Genomic DNA, 17,450 nt, shown 5'->3' on the forward strand with positions numbered 1-17,450 from the left:
AAAGCTCAATGCAAGCCTGTCGTTGGCTGAGAATTTGAGAAGTGGAGATGCTTGTTGCACCTAAAATGGAAGCATTCCGCTGGGCCCAACTGTACCATCCTGACCATGGTGTCTGTCTACAGCTTGTAGTAGTAGGACAGCGTAGGAGCCACGAGACTGCACGATCTGCTGTTCCAGATAAAGACGATGATGAATGCCAGATGCTCCTTTGTCTTGGACCAGCTCCCTGTCGTCACCATTCACCAACCCATGAGGACGGGAAAAATCAATCCTCCGCATTTTTATTCTCTGCAATCAAGTCAGCACACGATGGGATCACGCCCGGCGCCGGCATGTCGATCAGTAGTCTCATGTTCCCCTACGACGGGGGACCGTGGCACTAGCTTTCTTCTTTTCTTCGGTGTTCAACACAAGGATCTCCAACTTACCACAACTTCTAGATGAAAACGAAGTGGAATTGGACGGATAATAGCAACGCCTATATTCTAAAAACACCCGACCGAGTCGCTCTCACCCGCACCAATAATGCCACATGCAGATGATATCACACCGGGAATTTCTGCTGCTCTCGGTCTCACGAAAGCGGTCGGGCAGAGCTTTTTTTTTTTTTTAGAGAAACAACCGTGGCGGCAGTAGAGAACCATATAGATGGATCTGACTATCTAAGTAAACTTAGGCTGTGTTTAGTTCCACGTTAAAATTGAAAGTTTAAAGAAATTAAAACGATGTGACGGAAAAGTTAGAAGTTTGTATTTGTAGAAAAGTTCGATGTGATAGAAAAGTTAGAATCTAAACATGGCCTTAATAGAATACATAAAACATCACAAGGTCATGTGAGAAATACGTGACTCCATGTGCGTCCCAAACCAACGGGAAAATTATTACTGTGTGCAGATGCAGTTGTAGCCAGTTATGGCCGCCGAAGAATTGAGGGTTTGAGACCGTGGGAGTATGATACACAGTGATCGTGACAGTAATTTACAGGTGCCTGCTTTGTCATTTGTCAGCTAGCAGCTTTGGCATCTTAACGCCCGCCGGATCAGCGACCTACCCCCATTTTCTTTTTTCTTTTACCGGACATGCGAGTAGATCTGGCTAATACGAGGTGAAAACAGATGCTTTGCTTGGATAACCTTCTTAATCACAATAGCTGAGTTGCGTCAAACTCCATTCCGGAAAAGAAAATAGCTCCATCATACATCCATACGTAGCCAGTAGGCGGTGGCGTGTTGCCAAGACATCATGGTTTAGCGACGGGGGCAAGTTGTTTGTACTTGATTATACATAATTATTTTTAAATTATAGTCGTGTGTTAATCTATGTAGATAAACGTATACTTAAGTATGAAATATCTACATTTAGCGATATGTTTATAAGTATCCATCATTTATTTTTGATAGTAATATATGTTAAAAGACGGTGTTATATTTGCCGAGTGAGTATGCGTGCGCATATGATCCGCGCACAATAGACAGAGAGTTCCACATCCATGATCCGTCGTGTTTGAAAAATGTTTGCCATTAAGAAAGGATATCACAATTTGTTTCTCCACTAAAGAAAGAGATAGGCATCAAGTACTTCACCTTGCTCTTGCTGATCGTATATCTCAATTATACTTAGCTTAAACGGTGGGCAATCCTCAATTGCCATCTGCTGGTCATCGTGACAAAGAAAAAAAATTTTATCAATAAACATTTATATTTATATTATGTACTTGGTGATTTAAAAGGTAATATAAAAAATAAACTAAGATAAAAAAACTTAAAATCAACTTTAAAATTAAGTTTCGGTCGCTGCGATAAAAAAAAAAGGTGAATGATAGGAGGCTACAACCCTTTTCTTTCATTGGATTTTGCCAGATTCACGGATTATTTGTTATATGCTTCCAAAAGCATTTTTAAGAGAATATTATACTAATGTTTTGTTTAAATTACTTGTTCAAATATATTGGTTAAGTTCATTTATGGGATATTTAATTATATCATACTCGTATCAATAGGCAATGGAATAACACGTTTAGTCAAGTACATAATATCACAGGTTCTTTGTGAATGCGATTCATGGATTATTTATATTAAAAAGATAGCAAGAGATGGATTGGGAGACCAATTTTCACCGAACTTCGGCTTACAAAGATACCACGTCTATGTGAGGGACTTTGAGGCGAATCTCGGTTGATCCCAAGCCTCACCAGGTAACCACCGAGATCGAGCTTGGTTCCTAGGTTGTCTTGCCTTGCGGAGGTGGAGCAACGCCTTCACAAACTTCCTAGGTTGTCTTGCCTGCAAGTGCTGGATACTTGCGTATAATGTCCAACCAGCTAGGATGAGAACATATAAGATTAACAAACTTGAAGACGAAGGCCAACCACCGATCGCCAAGTGCTCAAGCCAAGTCCTGGCACTCACAAACTCAGATCCTGCAAGAAATCCACTCCAATCTTAGTTTCAAAACAAAAAGGTGATGCGCCTTGAGCCATTTCACTGTTTAGCTTTCATTTGTGGGGTTAGCAAGCCTTTAGATAATCATCCATTGGACTAATACATGTGTTCAACACTTAACTAGCTCATTTGTACTTTAATTATTGCTGGAGGTAGGCCATAAGATTTTTTTAGCTGGCATGCATCATCATATGGTAATGAAGCATAATGGAGCATGGCGAAGCCATGAGAAGCATAGCGAGACATGGCAGAGCGAAGCGAAATGCAACAAAGCAGAGCCAAGTAAGCCTGCCAATGGGCTGGATTGAAATGGGCCCAATGGATTGGTTTCAGCTTTGGGTGTAGTTTGGATGGATGGAAATGGATTGAGGAGTTTAATGGGCTGGACTGGTTAGGGTGGAGGTGGAAACGGTTTGGATTGGATTGGTTTTTGGTTTCTGATTTTTGGATCCAAATTGGATTCAGTCCATGGATTTCTTTGGATGCACTAGACAGTCCAGTACTCTCCAAACCTAGCGTCATCAGTCGTCCACGGCTCCACTCCTTCCACCGCCGCCGCTCCCTCCCCTTGCTTCGCCTCCTCCACCTCTCCGCCACCGTCCGCGAATCCGCCGCCAAGCCGTCGCCGGTCAGATTCCCTCCCCCACCACCATTGCTTTTCTTTTTCCCTGGTTTTTCTCGGTCTTTGATCTATCCTGGTTGTTTTGTTTGTATTTTTTTTTGGGTCTCTTCCTGATCTTGGTGGTTGCAAGTGCAGGTGAAGCAGAAGAAGAGGAAGGTGCGTGCGCCGCCGGGCGTTGGCGAGGATGTCCTCCTCCGGTGGTCCGGCCGCGTCGCCAATCTCCCTGAGAAGCCCAAGTACCACGACGTATGTGAACAGTGTGATTGGTGTGATAGTTTCTATAAGATTTTGTTTTTTTTGTTGGTTTTACTGAGGAGTTAACTTGCTCAAGATTACAATCTTCGATGGGTTTATGTGCAGGAGTTCCAAGATTTCAAGAAGAAGATAAGGAGGTATAGTGAATGCAGGTTCCCTTCATCTCCCAATGAAAATTATTTAACATATCATTACAAATTGAGTCCTGATATGATTTTGAGATGCAAATTAATTCTATGGTCAATCGAATTTTAGTGTGCAATTTTTAGATTGTAGCACGTGTACAATGTGTGAAAAAAATAATTATAGACCATGTTCTTTCAACTATCTTGATTTTAGATTTCTTCCTCTATGCAGACAATTGAACAAACTCAATAATAAATATGTCCATACAAATGTCAGAGAGTTCAGGTACTAATAGTCCAAATAATAATCAATCTTCAAGAACACGTAAGAGAGCTAAAGTATGGGAACACTTTCAGCAAGAGGTTGTAATGATAGATGGTGTCCCCAAGACTCAATGCAAATATTGTAGCTTAAGATTGGCAGCCACCAAAAAGTCAGGAACAAGTCACCTTATTAATCACATAGCCGAATCATGTCCAGCTATTGATGGTGATGCTAGAATCAACTTCCTTGCAACAATTAAGAAACAGACTGGGGAAGGTTTCGTGTTTGTTCCCAAGAGAAGCCGGGAGCTAATGGTCAGATTCTTCATTCATGCAGGTGCCATTCAAGAAAATTGAGGATCCTTATTTTTTGGAGTGGGTGGAGTCCATGCAGCCAACTTTCAAAGTTGTGGGGGCGTCAAACACTTCATGATGATGCCTTTAACTTGTATGAGCGAATGAGGGAAGACTTGCATGCTGAATTACATAATCTTGATTTGCACGTATGTCTAACATCCGATATGTGGACTTCAATTCAAAATATAGGCTACATGGTTGTCACAGCACACTATATTGATAGAGAGTTTAACATTAAGAAGAAAATTATAAGCTTTAAGGAATTGAAGTATCCCCACACGGGATTCACCATTGAAGAAGCTATAATGAGTTGCTTGACATATTGGGGCATTAGAAGCAAACTGTTTACTATAACTTTAGATAATGTCAGTAATAACAATTCTACATGTCAAGAGTTGATAAAGAATCACAAGAATGCATTGATGTTTGAGGGTCAGCATTTGCATGTTAGATGTTGTGCCCATATCCTAAATATTTTGGTTCAGGATGGTATGAAAATAATTAAACCTACAATACACAAGCTACGTGAGTTGTTGAAGCATTTAGATTCTTCAGTATCAAGAATGCAAGATTTCAATTCTATGGCAAACTCGAAAAATCTTCCTTCGAAGTTGAGTTTTTCTTTTGATACACCGACTAGATGGAATTCCACCTATAAAATGATTGTAGAAGGATTAATGTACAGATCTGTCCTGGATAGCTATGCAAATCAACATGGTGAAGTTGCACCTACTGAACTAGAATGGCAGAAAGTTGAATCAATTTGTGCTTTTCTTAAAGCTTTTGAAGAAGCCACATTATCAGCGTTAGCAGATAGGAAACCAACATCACGTAGGTTCTTGCCCTTGGTGCTACAAATTCGTCATGCATTGAATGACCCTGATTGGCAGACTAGTGATATTTTAAAGGTATTGGCTGCAGCTATGCTCTCAAAGTTTGTCAAATATTGGGACAGTGGGTTTAACTCTGCACTTGTCATTGCCACAATGTTAGATCCAAGAAGAAAAGGAGATTATTTGAATTTCTTTTATGAGAAAACATCTAACAGTGTGACAGAGATTGTCGAAAAAGTGGGTTCTGCTGAAGATTGGTTGAAGGATTATTATGAAAAATACGAAGGGTTTGTAAGAAGAAATGATGAACACATGCTTTCACATTCTCGTGAAGGCAGCAGCAGTGTTGGATCACCTGTTCTTGGGAAAAGAAAACTCGAGGAAGAGTTTGCTTTATACAAGTCTCGAAGGAGGACTGCACGGCAAACGAAATCAGAATTTGCCATATATTTAGAAGAAGATGTTGAGGAGGATAGTGAGAGTTTCGATGTTTTGGACTAGTGGAAGAGACATGCTAAAAAATTCCCGGTATTGTCATCTATGGCCGGAGATTTCCTAGAAATACCCCTCAGCACTGTATCTTCCGAATCAGCATTCAGTTGTGGGGGCAGGATACTTGGTGACACACGAAGTTCGTTAACACCTGAAATGCTTGAAGCTCTCATTTGTGCGAAAGATTGGTTAATTAAAGCCAACGATCCTTTGATCAATATTCCAGGTGCTGAAGGTATAATAGTGATAAATGATTCCTCCATAAATGTTCTGTGTATTTCAATCATGAAGTAGTGATCATAAATCCACCCGTGGATTGTGTTGAATTTGGACTGAGCAACTTTGTGGGTTGGGTTGGGTGGGGTTAGCTCAAGGAATTCTTGGTCTGGATTGGAGTGACAATTTTGCTATAGTCACTTTGGGTTGGGTTAACCCATTGGCAGGCTTAGAGCCAAGCCAGGCGGAACATTGCGAAGCGCTCTGGAGTCGGGTGAAGCTGTTGAGTCCAAGATTGCGATCGGCCTATGGAACAGATGACAAAGGCCACCCTAAAATGCCTTCCGAGAAAGGACTGTCCCAGTAGGCGACCTATACATAACCCACTAAAAATAAAAAATATATCTGTAAATATTTCTATCAAAGGGATTGAAATATAAAAGCCTATGTAAGCCAAACCCTAGGATTAGCTGTTTGAGCTATAAATTTATAAATATCCCAAAAAAAAAACACTGTAAGACATTGGAAAAAATAATACATATCTTGCTGTTCCTTCATCCCAACAATTACTACTATTATTATCAATCATCTAAAACCCGTAACGGCACACTTTCGTCCATGACTGATGCTGATGAAGTTCTCCGTAATGATATGTCATGGAGTTGTTTGTTTCTAACTATCAACACGCTACACGCAGTGGCGGAGCTACCACAGGGTCTCTGGGGTCTCGAGAACCCACTACCGTACTATAACCATGGGAGATCCCATGAAAACCCCACTAAAATTTTCTGTCATACATCTATTAGAAGAGGGGGCTATAATTTTATATAGTTTGTTCAAACCCTCCAGTTAATCTTTTCTGGATCCATCCCTGGCTACACGTGGTTGTCATGTTAGGTTGTGTGGCTTGCGAACTGTGTTTTCCTCGTGTCTCCTTTGGAATGGAGGGAAATTAAAGCATTTGAGTTCGTATGGGTTACTTATTTGAATTCTAAGTTCAAACCGGTACTTCATGCGAGAATCACGTCAGGAATATGAAAGGCTCAAAGAGGGGAAAAAAACATGCAGCACGAACCGAGGCCCACCGGACCGGGCACATGCGCGGCCACTGGCAGGCGGGGGCTACCGCTGGCTGCGGGGGCTGCGGGCCAGAGTCTAGGCTGGACTGGCCGGACGGGAATCGCCTCCCCGTCTCGCACCTGGCAATCAGCATCGGCCGGCGACCACACACACGAGTACACGACACATCCGATCCCCATCCGTCCTCCGTACGTGCCAATGAAATATTCGGCCGGTGGGGCGGAGGCACGCTGTCTGCAGCCAGACGCAGACCACCGGCGAGTGCGATCCGAGTGGCCGAGCCCGAGAGAAAAACCACGGCCACACCAAACCCGCCGTGCGGGGGAAGAAAAAAAGCACAATATTCTCCCTCTCGGCCTCTCCTCGCCGTAGTGCCCCCTCGGACCTCGGTTGATTTTTTGGTTCGCGCACGTCACCACCGAGAGTCCACCACCGCGGCGCACGGGAGGAGGCCCGATTCGATTCCACTCGCCCGTTCGTTCGCTCGTCCTATTTTTTTCTTCCCCCCACCACGGCAATTTTTTCTCTCCCACGGCCGCCACGCCACTGCCAGTCAACAGCTGCACCTGGGCTCCTCCTCTCCTCGTCGCCGTCACCGTCGCGCGCCGTCGTGTTGGTGGTGGTGGTGGTGTGCGGGCGGGCGGGCGCCGCTCGCGTCCCCGTGACGCTGCTTCCCAGCGCCGCTGCCTCCGCCTTCCACGCCGCGTGGGCGCGAAGGCGGGGCTTGGGAGTTGGAGGAGGAAGGATAGGGGGCACGGCACGGGTGGCAGTAGTGCAAGGCAAGCAGGTCCCCGTGTATAATTCGGGCGGCGGCGGCGGCGGGTTGGATCGGGGAATCGGCGACGCGGGCCAGAGGAGGAGGAGGATGGGGCAGCAGGCGGCGGAGGCGCAGCCGCTACTGCTGCAGGGGGACCAGGTGGACGCCGAGTGGGGCTGCAGGCCGCACCGCATTGTACTTTTCGTCGAGCCGTCGCCCTTCGCGTCAGTGCTCTCTCTCCTCGTAGTCCTACTAGTCAGATCATCGTACTAGCTTAGATCAGATCGAGATGTCAAACCTGCCGCTCTTTCGATCTATTGAACTGCAAAGTCAATAGTTTTTGCTCGTTGCTGTTTCGCAGTTACATCTCTGGGTACAAGAATCGCTTCCAGAACTTCATCAAGCATCTGCGAGAGATGGGCGATGAGGTATATGATCTTTTTACTTCATCTGGCTGCTGGCTGCTTGTGTGTGTAGGGCGTGTATATACCTTGGAATTGACGTGTGCTCTTTCGAAACAGATGTTGGTGGTGACCACGCACAAGGGAGCTCCCGAGGAGTTCCATGGAGCTAAAGTCATTGGTTCGTGGAGGTAATCCAATACAAACTAGAAACTACTTTTACCTTCCATTTAGCATTCGGTCTACCTGAGGAGCACCAAACACAGAATACAAGAATTACTTTCCTGAAAGCACAAAACTTGCTCTCACTGCGAAATAGGGCCTTACTCGCATGCTGAAGCAAAAGGAAACAATGCAAGCGAAGTGTCATCTAGTCAACTAGCATGCTGATTTGGAACATGTGCTTGTTGTGAGGTGAAATTGGTGATGTTGCACTTGTTTTCCAATATTTTGTCTGGTCAAGTCGTCAAGTATATATATTTTAGAGGACACTAGAATTCTTCTTGTTGAAATTTCTTCTATCTGCATGCACTTAATTGCCTAAATTTCTATTTCTCAGTTTTCCATGTCCGTTATACCAAAATGTTCCACTCTCGCTGGCGTTGAGCCCTAGGATATTTTCGGCGGTGGCTAAATTTAAGCCGGACATAATCCATGCTACTTCACCTGGAGTTATGGTAATCATTAAAAACCCAATAGGTATCATTGTCCTTTCTTTTTGTAGTTTCTCACTATATATTGTGATTTCAGGTTTTTGGTGCTCGCTTTATCGCAAAGATGCTTTCAGTCCCAATGGTGATGTCATATCATACCCACCTTCCAGCGTGAGTTTCTCTTCTTAAAATCATGAATACTTCTGCGATATGAGTCCTGCATGCATAATATTGTTACGAGCAGATCTTACAGCCTCTAAATTAGGGACCAGATATAGTACTGTAGGGCAAGACCATCATAGTCCAGTGATTTCCCTGGCAGAGATATTTACTTTCGAAATTTTGGGAAAAAAAAACACATTACTATGTCATGCTATTGGAGGATTAAAAAAAAACTTGGATGCATATGCATGGAATCAACAGGCAAAAGTGTTGCCTCCCCAATGTTGATTAAAGCATCCAACCGAGGCACATCATTACAACACTAATTCTTTCTGTTGCAAATTATAATACCTGGTGTTGATTCTTGAGCTGAATTCTTGTCATGACTTTCAGGTATATACCAAGATACAATTTAAATTGGTTACTTGGACCCACATGGAGTCTTATAAGTAAGCATAACATCACCTCTCAGTTTGTTCTTCATAAAAGAAATAATCTGACAGCAAAAATACAACTGTTCTTTCTCATTAAATTTGTACTGACACTCTTATTTTGTTTTGAAGGATGTCTTCATAGGTCTGCAGATCTTACTCTAGTTCCGTCAGTAGCTATTGCCGAGGACTTTGAAACTGCGAAAGTAGTATCAGGTTAAACAATTAAGATAAATCTATATTTCTTCATTTCATTCCTTCATCCATCATAACCGTAGTTTCCTTGTCTCTTCAGCAAATAGAGTTCGGCTTTGGAACAAAGGTGTTGATTCTGAAAGTTTCCATCCTAAATTTCGGAAGCATGAAATGCGCATTAAATTGAGGTTTGACCTATTTCTTTAATATTCAATAGCAGTATGTGAAAAAAAATTGTGCATAGCTAACTTATTTTCCTTTTTCTCTCTTGTTAGTGGTGGTGAACCAGAAAAACCACTCATAATACATGTGGGTCGTTTCGGGCGTGAAAAGAATTTGGATTTTCTGAAAAGGTAATCTTTTTGGCTTGTACATATCACTGTTTGTCAGTGTAAAATCAACTCCAAACAAAATTTGAAGAATATAGATGGGGGAAAAATGGAAAGAGAAAGCTCCTCAACTAACAATGGATTATTTCATAGTACATCCGTCCCAAAATATAACAACCTAGAACCGAATGTGATATTTCCTAGTACTATGAATCTGGACAACTACAGTGAAAACATCTGTGGCATGTTGTTTTCTCTGGCATGGCCATTTTCATTAGTTGTCCCTGAGTTAGCATAACTTGCAATCGTCTTAGCCTTTTAGCTTGAATCATGCTTGTAATATGACTTACATGGTCCTGTTTATGACTTTAACCAAGCAGCCATTTCAAATTCGTCACATGTATCATAGATCACTTATCTGTATGTCACATGTTCACTACATGGTTGTTATTTTGTCATGTCATCAGAACTTTGCTTATTTTGGTGACAATACAGGGTTATGGAAAGGCTCCCAGGAGTAAGAATTGCTTTTGTTGGTGACGGACCATACAGGTGCATTCCTTAATGTTAAATATTTTTCGTTATCAACAAGACTCATACATGATAACATATATATTGAAATGACACTATTTGGAGCACTTCAGTTTTATCTTTTGCGTATGACTGGTATTATATGCACAACTGTAGGTGCCTAGCCATCTGTTTGATCCCTATAGTTTCATCTTGAATTTGGAGAAACTTATGCGGCCTGTTTAATCTTTGGCAGGGCTGAGCTGGAAAGAATGTTTACTGGCATGCCTGCAGTATTCACTGGAATGCTCCAAGGCGAGGAGCTCTCACAAGCATATGCCAGTGGCGACTTGTTTGCAATGCCTTCAGAATCTGAGACACTTGGTCAAGTAGTGCTGGAGTCCATGGCTTCTGGAGTCCCAGTTGTCGCTGCTCGTGCTGGAGGTATACCTGATATAATACCCAAGGACAAGGAGGGTAAAACCAGTTTCTTGTTTACACCCGGGGATCTCGACGAGTGTGTGAGGAAGATCGAACAGCTCCTTTCGTCGAAGGTTCTAAGAGAATCCATTGGAAGGGCTGCTAGGGAGGAGATGGAGAAGTGTGACTGGAGAGCAGCCTCGAAGACAATACGCAATGAGCACTACTGTACCGCAACGTTGTACTGGAGGAAGAAAATGGGCAGAACTAACTAGGTTTCGCTTATCGATTCAGGAATCGTTCACCGCCGTCTCCACCTAGTTACTGTTAATAACCAAAGAGTTTGTACATTGTATCCAACAGCAGCTCGCGAGTTTGTGCGGCTAGCTGCATTCATGTGTTCACAAATCACAATCATGGGATGGCCACTGACCAAAAGCTTGTATGCGAGTCATGTACATTAGACAGCTCTTTGAGATTGGCGATTACTATCGAAGTGCTAACTGCTAATTTAGAATACTGGAGGAGTTGCCTGCTGTAGTGCTGTCTCTAGAGTGAAAGTTGAATTGTGTGTTGTTACTGTGAGCTGCTACTGCCAACTTTCTGCCTTTCTGGTAGCTTTGCTACATTTGCGTTTTGAACATTGCCATAGCGTAAAACCTCGAGACTACGGCTGTGTTCAGATCCAAACTTTGGATCTAAACTTTCAACTTTTTCCATCACATCAACCTTACATACACACAACTTTTCAGTTACATCGTACCAATTTCAACCCAAACTTTCAACTTTGGAAGGAACTAAACACAGCCTACTGCATTTTTTCATGCCGACTGCGAGCTTGGCAGAGTGTTGAGTCTGTTCCACCAGCAGAAGTGTGATCTGTAACCCTGTATCGGCCGGCAGTTAAGCTGCAGGTCTAAACAGCACATTTCACGCATACCTATCTTATCATAATATTTATGTATACAGGAATATTATTAACTTATATAAGCACAAAAGCGAAGATGAAGTCAAACAGCAAGAAATACGTCCTGATGTAAATATGTACTACTTATTGTCCAACTCCACCAAAGGCTGCAGTACTTAAAAACAAAGCTACAACTTAGGAAGAAAGGGTCAAACAGCAAGAAATACGTCCTGTTGTAAAAATGTAATGTCCAACTCCGACAAAAGGCTGCAGAACTTAAAAACAAAGCTACAACTTTATACTTCACAAGATGAATCAACAAATTGAATGAGCGCGGAAAAATGTGGACTTAATATGGTTTTCCACAGAACATATACAACTATTGCAGCAAAACTAACACTACTTAAAACAAAGCTACAACTTTCCATTTTACAAGATGAATCAACAAATTGTATGAGTGCCCCAAAATGCGGACTTAATGTGGTTTTCCACATAACATATACAACTATTGCAGCAAAACTACACTATCTCTATCAACACAATCCCCTCCGCCCCAAAAAAAAAGGTGATATCCATGCAAACAGCACAAGCAACATGTTTTCATTGACAATTGATTAACACCACAATATTACTCCCTCCGCCAAGAAAAAAGGTGGTTTTCATGCACTATGGCATAAGAAACATGTAATTGTGCACAGTCGATGTCTCAGCAAGCAGGTTTTCTGTCTCTGCTCATTACTTGTTTGCATTTGACTTGCTGAACAATTAAACAGAAAGGCCATGGACCGTGACAGTAGTAGAAAATCATCAGCTGTACGTTTGGAGAATTGGACCTTCCATGTACTGAATGGCCCTATCCATTATGCTCACCAACAAAATGGTAAGTTTTCAGAGGAATTGCAGCTGCAGATGCATCTCACTACAAAATCAGTCCTGAAGTATGTACGGGTAACAACAAGTAACAACTGCAAGTCACATATGAGAAGCTTCAAGCTATTGCTGTAGACTTTTGGCATTTGAAGCAGCATTGTTATTCATCTTGCAGCACTATCATGACTTCTCCACCTTGACTGAGAATGCTGTCTAGAAATGCAATAAGTTTTTCTTTGTCCTGAAACTCCTTGGGTGCAGAAAAATCACTATCCAAATTAAACCAAGTGCCATTAATGCTTCGAATTGCCACCCAATGCCGGCCAGTCCAAAGCCCTCTGAACCTCCTGACGGGTACATTGATCATCAGACCAAACAATGCATCTGCATCCAGATCGATTGAAGAAGCCCCTTTCCGATGATCATGCCAGATTACCTTCTTCTTTCTAGCTTCTAATGCTGTGATGAGTACATTTACATCATAGTTCCCGGTGAATACGTTGTGGTGGGGCTTAAAAATCAATGACATAGGAGTCCAGTGCTCCTTATTTGGATCAATCTGGACGAGATTTCCAGCAATCCCATCTAACTCAGCTCGGGTGAAAGATTCCTTTTCCTGAACCATACAAAGCATAATTGACAGTTAAAAATCGGTACACCCATGCTGTTTCTGGTAGGATCACACTACCTTTTCTGATTTGGTCATAAACGGTTAAGCAGGCAGGAATTGAAAAACACTTGTTTGTAATGCTCATGCAATCATATAGACTCCTTGCTTGCAAGTACAAAATTACTCTCAGATTCACATAAGCAGCAATTTCACATGTCGTGAAGAAAATCAACAGGACATAAAGATTTATCTCTACTAAGCTATCAGCTGAAATTCATGATTGACGAGAGCTTTAATTATGATTGAACAAAAGCGTGCTAGACGAATGTGAAATAGATATAAATGTGATGCGCGGTTGATGAATTCATGGAAAACATTGTCCAATCCGCCGAACCGTTCCAACAAATAACACTGAGAGTGACCGACTTAAGTATGCTGTAGCTTTCAGATGCGAAAGAACACTATTCCAGTTTTCCTGCGTCCAATATCGTGAGATATTTCACCAGCACACAAGTTTTGATGACATCGATTCACATGGAAAAAAAAATGCACATCATGGACAACAGAATTGGAGTACAACGTTCAACTGCTAACAATTTCCTCACTAATATCGATTAGTGACATAAGCCACGCAAAATAAGGAAATCATACGAAAAAGGAACGGAAGTTATGTGAAACTCTCGAGAGAAAAAAAAGTAGAGACGGTAGATAGAACTTCTTTTGTTTAGAACACAACAGGATAACACCGGAGGGGAGAGAGACGACAGACGAGCTACCTGCATAAGGTTGTTGAGGGCGTGGAGGAGACAGAACTGCAGCCGTTGCCTCTCGTGATACACCTTGCTGCTTCTGCTGCTGCCGCCGCCGCCGCCCATCGCACTCGATCCCTCCTCGTCTTGTTTTGCTTCCGATTTGGGCCCCGATTCCATGCGGAGATGGTGCAGGGAGGAGAAGGAGGGTTCGGGTTCGAAGGAAAGATTACAGCGGCCCAAGATTCCTCCTCTTTCTTCTCGCCGCCGCCCGACGGCCGCCGCGCCGCTACCCCCGGCAGGAACTTCTGGGTCGTCCTTCCCTTCTTTACCAAACGCAACAGCACACAGGACAGGAGATTCACCGAGTCCCGGACTCAGGACACGTCGCGTGTTGTGGTCATTGCTATTTCGCGAATACAATTTCGAAAAGAATTCTCTCCATCTCGCTTCCTATAACTTTTTTGCTACCGAAAACTTATATACTACCGGTCACTGAAATTAGGAAAAACTTCAGCCGACAAAACTATAACATTGCAAAATCACGAGTTAAAAACACATGTTGAAAAATATTATCTTATGTGTCATTGATACATCTGTTTAGACTTCACATATTATGATACTTTACTACTCGCTTATTTTTATGATGGCAATTTTTAAAAAATTTCTCAATTAGAAACTCCAATTAGAATTGCTGAAACAACATCACTTTTACAGCTTTACCCTCTTTTCTAGGGTAGGGAACTGTTTACACTAAAATTGTCTGTGCTCTAAATATTCGTAGTTTCAAAAGTAAACATATATAATAAAGAACTCTAGGTTTTTAACCATACCAGCAACCTCAAATTCTCGCTTCATCGCATAAGCATGGGTTTGGTTAAATGATTGGAATCGGTTGGGTCGGGATAAACCTATTTTTTAGGGTGTTTGATTTGGATGTAAGTGAGATGGAATGTTCCTTGAAAATAAATATTCCCCCTAAATTCGAATTAGCACTATACTTAGAGCATCTCCAACAGATGCCTAAACAGGTCCCAAAAATTAAATTTTAGGATTTTAGTTCAAAGGAAAGCTCCAACAGCTGCCCAAACTTGCTCCCAAAAATCCCCCACGCCCAATCCAGTCCCAAAACCGAGTCAGATTTGGGGCAGCCCTGGGCGTTCCCAATCGCAGCGATCACACGTAGATTTCTTTGCTCGCGCCAATTTCTTCCTCCTCCCTCCTCTCCTCGCCGTGCCCTGCTGCCGTCGCTCAGTCCCCTCTCCTAGCTCGCATCAGATGCCGCCACCCTGCCGGTATCGGGCTTTCTCCGTTCCATTCGTCTCTGTCCAGACCGGCACCTCCATCCACGCCGTCGTGGCCGTTGTCGTCCACGCCGCTAGGGCCATCTGTCTGCATACTATCGGCAGGTCATCCTGATCCACCCGCCGATCTGTAAGCTGCTCAAGCCCTAGTACTGAATGAACCTAACGGCCTGTTTGGTTGGAGGGAGTTTTTAGGAGGGATTGGGAGTTTAGAGGGATGAGGCTATTAAGAGTTTTGTTTGGTTGGGAGACATGAGAATTTTGGTAGGATGGAGATAGGGAATTGAGGAAGGAACTCCCTTCTTTTCAATACCTGGGTAGGGGCAGGTAATTGGGAGGGAATTCCTCCTTTACTTTTTCTAAGCAAATCTCAGCCATCCCTTTTTATTAATGACATAATCTCCAACTAAACTCCTTATCAATTTCCATCACCTCTACCAAACAAGATATTAGGATTAAAAATCAAATTCCCATCTTAATCTCATCATCAATTCCCTCGTGTAAACTCCCAATCCCCTTCCCTCGAGTTACCAAACAAGCCGTAAAGAAAGTTTTGACGATGTGTATCGTTGTACTTTTTCTAGAGCAAATTGAATCTGAATATTGTTTGGTGGATGTCTATTTGCTATTTTGCTTGCACACAATGACAAATATGGTGTTAAGTTTTGGTTGATTGAGAAATCATTATTTTGAGGTTAAATTGTCGGATGAGGGCAACACTGCACTTGGTTTTCAGTTTGCTCAATGTTTTTCAATTTGCAACACTACACTGCACTGCCTGTCATGAAGCAATTGCATACTGAAGCTTCAAGAGATTCTGCAAGCTATCAAGTCTTTGATGCTGAATAATTTGGCGTTGGTAGTACTGACATTGCTGAACTGAATAATCTGGTTTAGAATGTAGTCTGAAAATCTAAACCATATTATGCGTGTGGTACAGTCAAAATTTCAGTAAATAATAATATGTTTATGCCTTTTTACATAACTCAGGAAAAGGAGAGGGCATGACCTAGCCTTATTCTTGTGATGATTTGTGACACCAAATCAGGGAAGGAGAGGGCTAGAAATGGTAATGTTTGTTGGCAATCATAATTGGACTTCAGAAATTCAATGTATTTGTTAGGAATTCACCTAGATATATTCACGGGTATTATGAATTCAAGGGATTTGTTTTGTAGCGATTTCAGGGATCCCTGTTTATGGTTATACTTTTTTTAGATAATGGAAGCTTTATTAATCTCAATAAAACTCTATCAAGTGATACAATTATTCTGAGAGCACCTCCGGCTTCTGCACCCAAAGAGTGCACACAACCAACAAGAAAGAAACAAAAGATAAACTCATCATCCAAATAGCATGGACAAAAAGAACTTCAGGAGCCCTCTAACCGTAGCCTAGAACACCACCCATGCGCCGGAGTAGAAAACTCCATGGCCACTAGCTCCAATTGTTGACAAGCCGCAATGATAGTACCCCGCAAATTGACCTTCTGAAGGATAGCCCATGAGCGGAGCCAATGTGTAATAAAAAAGATAACCTGCAAAGGAGAAGATATGTTTTTTCTTTCAAAAACCACATCATTTCTGCAAAGCCAAATAGACCAAATAGTGGTAGTTGCCCCTAATAAGACCAAAGATCTCAAATTGCGTGGTTGTCTTCTTATCCAATGCCCAAACATATGAGTTGTACTATTAGGTAAACTAATATTCGAAGCAAACTGGATTAAAGACCAAACTGCGCGGGCAAAACGACAATCAAAGAACAAATGATTAATAGTTTCATCTTTGTGGCAGAAAGAACAAGACTTGTTTCCTCTCCAATTCCTTTTAATAAGATTATCTTTTGTTAAGACTACTCCATGACGTAAGTACCATAAGAAGATCTTAATCTTTAGGGGGGCTTTGATCATCCAGATTCTTTTGTTTATATTGGGAACATCGGTCTGCACCAACGAAAGATAAAGAGATTTAACCAAGATTCTGTCATCAGTGGTTAGATTCCATTTAAACTCATCTTGGTCATGAGATAATATAATATTAGCGATGCGTGAGAGAAGGTGATTCTACGCCACTAACTTAGAGCGAGTAAGGTCCCTGCGCCAAGAAAGTTTATGGTTATACTATGTCCTCATTTTCAATTTCAAGTAAAGCTTGTAAGCATTTGCCAATTATAGTCATCCCAAGATCCATGATTGTTGGAGAGCTCAGTTTCAGCACATATGTTTCGTCAAACCAGAACTTTGTCATAGTGTAATCTTTACTTGACCTAGATCCACGATATAGTGTCATAATGCAAGGCTTACTAGCTGCTGGCACCCTCACCGTGCCGCAGGCTGGCCGCGCATTGCCCGGGCTACCGGCTCCCAGCTGCAATGCCCCGATCGCCTAACCGTCATGTCTCTATGGTGATTGCCTGCTAGCCTGCTAACGACTACTCCCTCCGTCCCAAAAAAAGGCAAATCGTGGGT

At 42.4% G+C, this 17,450-nt stretch overlaps 2 protein-coding genes across 2 annotated transcripts; one reads left to right on the forward strand and one right to left on the reverse strand.

The window, feature by feature from the left end:
- The first annotated feature begins 7,055 nt into the window (after positions 1 to 7,055).
- On the forward strand, positions 7,056 to 11,062 carry LOC4332345 (sulfoquinovosyl transferase SQD2). The gene is made up of 11 exons (XM_015777652.3): positions 7,056 to 7,666; positions 7,804 to 7,870; positions 7,964 to 8,034; positions 8,403 to 8,520; positions 8,594 to 8,667; positions 9,052 to 9,107; positions 9,222 to 9,305; positions 9,385 to 9,472; positions 9,560 to 9,637; positions 10,109 to 10,165; positions 10,380 to 11,062. Exons 1-11 carry the CDS (start codon positions 7,551 to 7,553, stop codon positions 10,816 to 10,818), a joined length of 1,248 nt encoding a protein of 415 aa, XP_015633138.1. The 5' UTR covers positions 7,056 to 7,550; the 3' UTR covers positions 10,819 to 11,062.
- Positions 11,063 to 11,778: 716 nt separating this feature from the next.
- Positions 11,779 to 14,063, reverse strand: LOC4332346 (josephin-like protein). The gene is made up of 2 exons (XM_015773204.3): positions 13,707 to 14,063; positions 11,779 to 12,936 (listed from the first exon to the last, which is right to left on the reverse strand). Exons 1-2 carry the CDS (start codon positions 13,857 to 13,859, stop codon positions 12,481 to 12,483), a joined length of 609 nt encoding a protein of 202 aa, XP_015628690.1. The 5' UTR covers positions 13,860 to 14,063; the 3' UTR covers positions 11,779 to 12,480.
- Between the last annotated feature and the right edge of the window lie 3,387 nt (positions 14,064 to 17,450).

This window comes from Oryza sativa, chromosome 3 (genome assembly GCF_034140825.1).
Source record: "Oryza sativa Japonica Group chromosome 3, ASM3414082v1".
NCBI classification, from domain to species: domain Eukaryota; kingdom Viridiplantae; phylum Streptophyta; class Magnoliopsida; order Poales; family Poaceae; genus Oryza; species Oryza sativa.

Excerpts from the sequence above, each read along its gene's own strand:
- LOC4332346 (XM_015773204.3), bottom strand. The coding sequence starts at position 13,859 with ATGGAATCGGGGCCCAAATCGGAAGCAAAACAAGACGAGGAGGGATCG. Across the intron at positions 12,937-13,706 it reads CCCTCAACAACCTTATGCAG|GAAAAGGAATCTTTCACCCG; the intron begins GTAGCTCGTCTG and ends TGTATGGTTCAG.
- LOC4332345 (XM_015777652.3), top strand. The coding sequence starts at position 7,551 with ATGGGGCAGCAGGCGGCGGAGGCGCAGCCGCTACTGCTGCAGGGGGAC. Across the intron at positions 9,473-9,559 it reads GAAATGCGCATTAAATTGAG|TGGTGGTGAACCAGAAAAAC; the intron begins GTTTGACCTATT and ends CTCTCTTGTTAG. Across the intron at positions 9,638-10,108 it reads AATTTGGATTTTCTGAAAAG|GGTTATGGAAAGGCTCCCAG; the intron begins GTAATCTTTTTG and ends GTGACAATACAG.